This window comes from Catharus ustulatus, chromosome 5, assembly GCF_009819885.2.
Source record: "Catharus ustulatus isolate bCatUst1 chromosome 5, bCatUst1.pri.v2, whole genome shotgun sequence".
NCBI lineage: Eukaryota > Metazoa > Chordata > Aves > Passeriformes > Turdidae > Catharus > Catharus ustulatus.
The window spans coordinates 41,714,944-41,724,653 of NC_046225.1; the positions used below are offsets into that span (position 1 = coordinate 41,714,944).

The 9,710-nt window shown below is 39.7% G+C and overlaps 1 protein-coding gene across 18 annotated transcripts in view; it reads left to right on the plus strand.

Moving 5' to 3' along the window:
- The window catches only part of TENM3 (teneurin transmembrane protein 3), a 1,396,736-nt gene extending 1,390,330 nt beyond the window's left edge, over positions 1-6,406 (plus strand). For all 18 annotated transcript variants that reach the window (XM_033060171.1, XM_033060177.1, XM_033060178.1 and 15 more), the window contains one exon: positions 2,804-6,406. In XM_033060171.1, coding sequence (XP_032916062.1) covers positions 2,804-3,559 — 756 coding nt within the window. In that variant the 3' untranslated portion in view covers positions 3,560-6,406. The remainder of the gene's footprint in view (positions 1-2,803) is intronic.
- The last annotated feature ends 3,304 nt before the right edge of the window (positions 6,407-9,710 follow it).

Sequence of the window (9,710 nt, forward strand, 5' to 3'; positions counted from 1 at the left end):
TTTAGAGGACAGCATGAGATTAGTGTCTCCCATGAGCAAAAAAAGCAGTGAAGGAGGAGCATGATAAGCACTCCAGTTATATTGGGAGATAAGAGACCTGTCATGAGGCGTGGCTGTGAAGAACTATCAGAGGTTGTTTAGTTAGGTCTCAAAGGTTAAAGAATGAAATCATCCACTAACATCAGCAAAGGCATACCAGGAACAGAACCAGTCTGGCAAAGAGATGAGGGCAGACAGCTAGTTGTCAAAAATCTTCTGGAGAGAGCTCAATAACATGAGGAATGCCAGGAGCATGGGACATGACAGAGCAAGAAGCGTGATACGAAAACAAAGATTCAAAATTCTTAGGTAGGAAGAAGCCACAATTCTGGTATTCACTGATGAACAAGCAAATGCAACCAGGAGGCAGAAGTAAACACATAAACCACTTGGCGTTTTGAAATATTCTGGAGTGAGTGAACTTTACTGAGCTCTGAGGATACATGTTGAAAATAAACAAACTTTGTCATTACGAGGTTGCAAGAGCATCTTGCCGCTCTCATTGATGATTGCTGTCTACAATATATTTTGCACTCAATAGTTTTCATGTAGGATTTACAACAGCTGAAATCCATACTTGTTAGCAAATGCACACCAAAATCTGCCACATTCAAGAAAGAATGGAGAGTCCAAGTTAATTCATAATTCCCTCAGGAGCTATCTCCTCCAGAGATCTACCCTTGTGGCAAAACAGAGAAGCATTTGCAAACTTTTTGCCAGGCTGTGATCAGCAGCAAGGCTGAATTAAGGTTGTATGAATTTTAATGACTCCTGCTTGGTCTCCCATCCAGAAATTTAGGAAAACAAAACAGGCTTTTTACTCATTTCTCAGCAGTGAATCAAATGGTTTAAGCAGTATTTCACTAAAAGGAGAAGGGGTCAATTGGAAGATAAACTGGATCATCATCAAAAACTGAGTACTCATTTTTAAAAGTGCAGCCAAAGCTATTTAAATCTTTGTTTCCTGCTGAGGCAACTGTGAGGGCAGCTGTCTGCTCCCCACCTCTGTCAGTATAGCCCGTTCACAGCTTGTTGCTGTTAAAACTCCGGGTTAGACCAATAAGATGTGTCTATTCTGCACAGTTGTGAGGTCTCATCCCAACCACAGCTGACCCTGTAATTTGAGCTGTCCTGCTATCTAGGTGCACTAGCTAACCATTCCTGCTATCTGCTCCTGCTCTTTCAGCTGTCCAGGCTAACCACTGCAGTTATGCTGACAGGTCCCATTCCCCAGCCGTCCTCTCTTTTCCAAGAGTGCCTTGGGCATAGTGGGCTACACAAAGCTCTTCCATGACATTCTGCTATGCTAGCTTTTCTATTAGACTTGTTGTAGCCTTGTTGGTTCTTGTAATTTATTGGCCCTTGTCTTTGCTAGCTATGAACAAAACACTGCTAAAATTCATCTAAAATTCCTGGGGAAAAGCCCTTTTAGGCAGAAGGCAAATACTTGAAGTGAAATGGATTGGCCATAGTCTTTTCATGTAACCCCTTTTATCAGTTTCTGCAAGAATTTGCAAGAAAGGGTATCAGTCCCCAGTATTCCACCTCACTGGTCCACACCATTACTTCCCTCTCTTTTACTGTAAAGACTGTCATTACAGTTTGATTTCCCTCATTTCTTTAGCAGCTTGAGGGATTATGAGAGCCTCCCTGCAGTTTGGTCTCAGACTGTGGCTACTTAAGAGACTCTTATCTCCTGAGCCAGTGTAAAGAAAGGCTTGTTCCAGTTCTAAAGCACAGCCTCATGACCTGCAAAAATCTCCTCAGTTTAACTGGACTCATGGTAGACAGGAATCATAATTGAACAAGCTCAGAGGAAGAGATGACTCCATAGTAAGATGACACTGTAGTAAGAAGCTCTTAGCTGTACTAACATGACATGCCCTGGCAATGTTGTGTCCTGGGCTGCATCAAAATCAGTGGGGCCATCAGGATAAGGGAGGGGATTTTGCCCCTCTACTCTGCCTTTATGAGATCTCAGCTGGAACATAGAATCCAGCCCTGGGGCCCCAGCACAGGAAGGACACAAACCTGTTCAAGCAAGTCCAGAGGAGGGACACCTAGCTGATCAGAGGGATGGAGCACCTCTCCTATGAGGAAAGGAATTGGGATTGTTCAGCCTGGAAAACAAAAGGCTTTCAGATAACTTAACTGCAGCCTTCCAGCACCTGAAGGAACTTACAGGAAAGATGGGGTAAGACTACTTACAAGAGCAGGTGGTGACAGGACTAAGGGGAATGGGTTCAAATTGAACAGGAGTAGGTTTAGATTACATATTAGGACAAAATTCTTTCCTGTGAGGATGGTGAGGCCCTGGAACAAGCTGCCCGGTATCACTGAAGGTGTTCAAGGCCAGGCATGATGGGGCTTTGAGCAACGTGGTCTAGTTGAAGGTGTCCCACAGCAGGGGATTGGAACTAGATGATTTTCAAGGTCTCCTTACAACCCAAACCATTCTGTGATTCTTGTGGTTATGTACTGGCATTGCAAGTCTGTCCTGTGCAGCCCAGTAAGTAGCTTTTGAAGTTAAAGCTGATTTTTGTGCAGGTTCTTAGGGAAGCAAAGAGTAAAAGCACCAAACATTAGCAAAATAGTTTTGTAACTCAGCAGAACAAGCACTATGCAGATCTAATTAACTCCTTGGCACTGTCAGTTGTGGCATATCCTGTTGTTGTCCATGGGCAGCACACCAAGAAATCCTGGCTGTTTGGCATTTAGGGGGCTACAGATGGCTGGTAAAACTTCTGTCTGTTCTTGTTTACAGCCAATTTCTGGAGTGCAACAACAAGTGGCGAGACAAGCAAAGGCTTTCCTTTCCCTGGGAAAGATGGCAGAAGTGCAGGTCAGCAGACGGAAATCCAGTGGAGAAAAGTCATGGCTGTGGTTTGCCACAGTGAAGTCTCTGATTGGCAAAGGGGTGATGCTTGCTGTCAATCAAGGCAAAGTGCAAACAAATGTGCTCAACATTGCTAATGAGGACTGCATAAAAGTGGCAGCTGTTTTGAACAACGCTTACTACCTAGAAAACTTGCATTTCACTGTGGAGGGAAAGGACACGCACTATTTTATCAAGACCACCTCCCCTGAGAGTGACCTTGGGACACTGAGGCTGACAAGTGGGCGTAAGGCCCTGGAGAATGGCATCAATGTCACTGTTTCCCAGTCCACCACTGTGGTGAATGGCAGGACTCGTAGGTTTGCTGATGTTGAAATGCAATACGGCGCTCTAGCGCTTCACGTCCGCTATGGCATGACACTTGATGAGGAAAAGGCCCGGATACTGGAGCAAGCCAGGCAAAGAGCTCTTTCCAGTGCCTGGGCCAGAGAACAACAGAGAGTAAGAGACGGAGAGGAAGGTGCCAGGTTGTGGACAGAAGGAGAAAAGAGGCAGTTGCTAAGTGCTGGAAAGGTACAAGGATATGATGGGTACTATGTACTCTCTGTGGAGCAATATCCAGAATTAGCAGACAGCGCTAACAATATACAGTTCCTCAGACAAAGTGAGATAGGAAAGAGGTAACACACTGGCTTAGCTCAGGCTGCCAAAGAGACTGTGTACCAGTGTCTTCTAAAAAGGAGACCAAACTGTTTTGCTGCATTACTACTTGAGCCTAAGCTTACATCTTTGCTCAGATTTTTTCTGTAGCACAATCCAGACTCTGTAACAAAAAGAGCGCCTTCCGGAAGAATGATACTGCTAATGACAAAACTTTTTTTTCTCAATGACCTTAAAGGTGATCTGCTTTAAAGAATATGTTTACATATGCATATCGCTGCACTCAAGTTGGACTGAAAAGTATTAAAAAAAAGAAGAAAAAAAGAAAATAAAAAGGCCTACAGATTTTGCAACAGGCTGTTTCTTTGAGGCACTGTATTTAATTAAGATACAGACCCATACAGTGTTTCCAAATAGTACTGAATTGTTGACCTTTGCTTATGAGAAGTAGTCTCTCTCTTTATCTCTCTCTTTTTCTCTCTCTTTCTCACTACATAGGATGTGGTATATATCTGTTAATTTTAAAACATGGGGCAAAAATTACTGTTTATAGACAACCCAACTGCATTAAACTGTGCTGCTTTATAAAAGGACATTGGCACAAGTGACTTATGCTACCATGGGAATTTAATATTGGATTTTACAATGCTAACATGGTTTGCCTTGGGGGGAAAATGGCAAGTAGAATCCTTGTTGCATATAAGCAAAGGAAACCCTGATTTTTTTGTAAATTATGTGAGACAAGTTGTTTATGGATTTTTATATGAATTACGATTTACTGTACATCAAATATTAGTCTCAGAGGAGTTAATTTATGTAAAGTGTTTAAAAAAGTTTATACTTAAAAATAAAATGATAAAAACATGTGCTGTGTGTGATTTTTTTTAAAGAAAAAGGAATTGCACCTTTTATGTTATAGCTGTACAGTATAAAGGATTATATTGTAGAGATATAACAGTGAATACTAATGTCCAAAAGTGTTAATATTTTTGTATTAGGTTTAAAGCTGTGCATCTATCACTCTGATGATAGGATGGGACACTCCACAAAGTGGCTGGCTGAATCAGACCACAGTTCCCTCCCCTCCCTCTCCTGTCACCCAGGCCAGTGCCACTTCATCAGTCATTGTTAGAAGGCACAGTAACCAAATAAGTCTCATTTAGTATGATGGAAGACTTTAATAGGTTGGGTTTCCTTGTCTTTTTCCAGCCCTAATGTAATAAATGGACATTTATTCATACCAGGTGGGGTTTCTGTTGGATTTTTAGAAGCTTTGTTTCACAATGGAGGAATAGTGTCTCAGGTGCTTGGCAAATTGTATGTAGAAGAAGAAGAAGAAATGATGTAGTTTCATCCAGTTATGTCAACTTTGTCTTCTGTATAATACAACTCTTTTAGGTGTTAATAACTCCAGATAGAAGAAGTGTACCTCTGACCTGATGCTACAGAATTGCTCTTTAGGCAGGCAGGCTGTCCAGTAGGTTCATCTCCTGGCCTTCAGCTGGCAGATCAAATCTCATTACTGTGAAACAGCCTGGGGATGGAGAGGAAGGTCCAGTTCTAGTGCCTAGTCTGCATCTCCACACCACTGCATAGATTTGGCATGCTCTGCTCCAAGGCCCAGTATATTTGCTGCAGGAAGAACTGAAGTGTGCAGCTGGTTCCTTGTAGGAAGCCTGTGATGGCATCTATGGCATCTGTTCTACATCTTGGCTGAAACCATTCTTAGAGCTTGAGTCTCATGAGCACTAAATTCAGCCACAAAAATAAATATTTTTAAGATGAGACAAAATTGGGGGTTTTGATGTTCATTGAAATATACACAGTATTTCTATCCATGTATTATAATGACAGAACATAGTAAGTGAACGTGTCTTAACTATGAATGGTTCAAGTGGATGTAATAAAAATAGTTTTCTAACTGCTTTGTATTCTGAGAGTCTATGGTATTACATACTCTAAATTGCACATTAGGATTGTTTGATAAACAGATTTGAATTTCTCCCTGCCAAGTTGCTACCGAATCTACAGTATCAGTGCTATTACTGTATGTGTGTATTTGGTAGAGCATACAGAACTAATTACACATATAATGAATGCTAATCATCTATTAGAATTAAAGCACAGATTAGTTGTTAGTACTTTTACCCTTGAAGCTTGAGGGCCCTAAATTTAGAGAGGATGGTATGTCAGACCCCAGAGGCGTGTCATTGATCTACGTATTCCTTTTAAAAGATGTAAAATGCTAGGTGTTTGCAGTTCTGTTGGGTGGCTCTTCCACAGCACTGTATTTAGCATGCTCTAAGTGCTCTCTGTTGAAATAGGCTCATATTCTAAATTATGTCCAATGTTTCTGTTCTGTTTGAATATTAAAAGCTTGTATAACATGTCAACATTGAAATATATCTTCTACTTGGCGCATACCAGTCCCTTCTCCTTTGTTCTGGCACCAATAAACAACAAATTAGAGTATCTGTTGGCAATCATTTTAGATACAGTCAAATCAAGCCAATTAGTGGCCTTGTTAGTAGGTATAATGAGCCTATTTCTTGCTAAAAAAGACTTGTGATCTGGACATGCTCCTGCAGGAAATAGTGACCTTGGGGAACATAGAAACAAAAGATCTTTTTAAAGAAAAAATATGCAGAAATAAAGAAGCATATTACAAAAATAAGAAAAAAAGAAAGGAGATTCTAAGTATTTTAGACAATGCCAGTCAAAATGCTATCCTGATATTTTGAGATGTATATTTCGTCTGATTTGTATTGTTCTTTTAATTTGCTTTCTTAACTTTATATGTGTCCTGAATTTTCCACAAATTGGTAACTATAGATTGCATCTAGGCTTTCCAATAAAAGCCAACCCAACGTGTGTGTGTGTGTGTGTTTATATTTGGGTTTTTTAAATCTGTATGTTATTGCATCTGTGCTGCCACTTTTCTCGTACCGAAGAAGCAAAGTGATCCCCTTGCACTGGTATTGATTCATTTGCTTCACAGTTGGCACTATGGTTTTTTGCCTCTATCCAATGGCTTCATCTGCTAACTCAGCAAAGTGAATTACTCCATGGGATCTCTCAGGGGGCCTACTTCAGAGAAAACATTAAATATACCTCACAAAGCCAAATCTTTCCTAGATAAGGAAAGCCAAAGAATAAAAAAATCACTTAGAACTGTTTTCTCTCATATCCTCCTGAGTAAAAATACGACAAAAAGTACTTGATTATAAAGAATTAGAGTGGCACTGGTAGTTACGTATATACACAGAAGAGATCCTTCAACCTGCATTTAGGCTCCCTTTGCAGAAACTGCTGACTTCAGCACTGCTCTTTGTCAAGAGACTGCTTTCATTTTAGTTGGAACAGGCAGACTTCACCACACTCACTTTGTAGTGACAACCTTGAGTTGGTAATATGTTGATCCAGCACTAATCAGGTCACTGCTTAGCTAACTATGGCCTAATTTTGTTATTAAAAAAAAAAAAGTCAGTAAGAGATCTTTCTATGTTCACACTTGGGAGGTGAGAGATTTGCATTTGACAAGGGGGGGGGAAATGCCAGTTACCACTGCCACTCTTCTAAGACATTTCTAAAACTGATGGCTGAAAGGCTGTAAAAGAAAAGCACTGCATAAAAGAACAGTTAAAATCGTCTATGAGAGAATAGGCTGCACTTGCAGAGAATCAGATGCCAAAATGTTTGAATTCTGTTTTCAGAAAAAAAAGAAAAAGTTTCTGAAGTATTGATACTTTGGTATACTGCTATGTCCAGAAGGGCAAGCTATGACTATACATATGGCCAGCTTGAGAACCTTTAAGAAAAAGAGGAAGAAATTCATGCATAATTCTTTGGGGATGGCAAAGCAGAGGTACTTACTAGAAACAGCTTCTAAGCAGCTTATTAGAAGCTGCTTATTTGACACTTATTAGAAGTTGCCAGAGTTAAAAATAAGCCAAAGCGCAGAGCATCATGCCACAGCATAAAATGAACAGCACAGACACAGTGATATCATATTCCCTAACTGCAAAGCCACATCCAGACCTACCAAACTAATCAGCTTCTCATCTACAGCCAGTCAGTCCTAAGGACTAAATATACAAGCCTCATATAATTAATCTTTACACACACAAGTTGCTGATACAAAACAAAAAAAGCCAAACAAAAAGTGATAAAAAACAAAATGTAAACCAGTTAATTGATGAGTATGTGCCAATTCTTTACCCTGAGGAAAAGGGAACACATGGTCTATAGCTGGCATGCTGACAGAGCTTAAGACTTCATTTTATACCTCTGAAGTTTTTAGCTTTGTGGCAGACTGACCACATAAGACAAATTTAACTGTGTGGATACCGAGACCTATTTAAAAAGTCAAAATACTAATAATAAGTAAATCCCTGCTTATCCTCCCCAGACCATTTTTCAGCAGAAGTAACATAAATAAGGATGTCAGGTCTTAATTAAGTGTACCACAAAAAGCTGAAAAAAATGTGGCTTTTCTGTTCACCCATCCCAGAAACCTGAGTATTTGTTATGGACCACTACAAGTGTCTTAGGCCTTTCAGGGTGAAGAGATGGTGGAAAGGTTTGTTTGCCACACCATCTCCTAATCACAAGATATAATACTGGCAATTGCAGGTGGCACTGTGAGGGACAAGAACATGCTGTCTGGTGCTTTAATAACCAGATGTGCTTGGAGACAACTGGGTAGGGGGAGCAAAAGGAAGGTGAGCTGCCCTTAGGTGATCTGAAATGCAGCAGTGAGAATGAAGTCATGCAGCACCACACAAATAGTGGCATGAGGATTATCAACTTCAATATTCTTTGTATGCATGTATTTTTTTAAAAAATTCTTGGCCTCATTTTTAGCATCACAAATGCTAAATGTATGCAATTCTGAGCAGCGCAAGCATGACATAAAATGCATCACTAAGCAAAGATAAATATGCTAACTATAGGTCCCCACTTCTAAACAAAGCAAGCTAAACATCCCTTTCTTTAAGTACATGAGAGCCTTACATGCAATTTAGAAGGTGAAGAATAAGCATAATATGATGGCAGCTCGTTAAAGTGACATGTTTTCACAGAACCTGCTTTATTGCAGGTAGACTCTCTTACTGTTAATTACTATAACTTTGTAGGTAAACTGAGTAAACCTTTTAATTTACTAAGTTAAAATTCCATCATGGAGGAATAGATTTCTAGACATCCATACAATTGTTTCCCTACTATTAAATAAGTCAACGCTATAGTAACATAATTAAGCAGCTTAGAGTTAATGGTTCCCACAAAGCTGTCTTAATAAAGCCTTTTGGGATTCAGAAGGAAAAGGAAAAAATTTTGAAACTAAGAACAAGGCTGGAAGGTGGCAACATGTTTCAACTGGCTCTAGTTACTCAATCACACTTAAGCTGTCTGAGACAGCAGGGTGAGTGTCATGCGTTACAGAGGCACAAGGAAAAATTGTTATCCCAATGCAATAAAATATTTCCAAATTTCATGTCCAGGAATCATTTTAAAACTGAAATTACAGGAATGGCTATCTAATGAACCAATTAAAGCTAAAGCAATAATTTAAAAAATTAAAACAGCATAAAGAAAGAAAACAGAGGAATCAGTTAGTAATGCAAATCTGAGAGTAACTATAGGGATGTTTTAAAAGCTGTAAAAAAAAAAGCATGAAAAATGTATTAAAAAGTTCATCCATTGTTTGCAGATAAGAACCACTATGGAAACATGAGCTGGGGAGGGTGTGGGTGTACAAGACCATTATACCAGAACCACATATTAGTCACCAACTTACGCAATGATGGAGAAGCACATATAAAAAAAAATTTAAAAAAAAAAAAAATCAGTCACGCCAGTAACTGCAGATGGCAAAAATTAATGGAGTGGCAAATAATGGCTAGGACAGAGCAGTCACACAGAACAATATGGATCACTCGCTGAAGTGAGCCCATTCAAACAAAATGCATTTTAATACAGGCAATTCCAAAAGTAAAATATCTCAGAATAAGAAATGCACATCTTGTTATGAAAGGTACATAGCCACCTTCAAGAAAGCACTGACTGGAAAGAATGAGAAGTGCATAATGGATAAATAACTCATTGTGAGATTCCAGTACAACAGTGGTGGCAATGAAGAGCTTTTAGGGGTGGAGAAGCTTAATGAGATTACTGG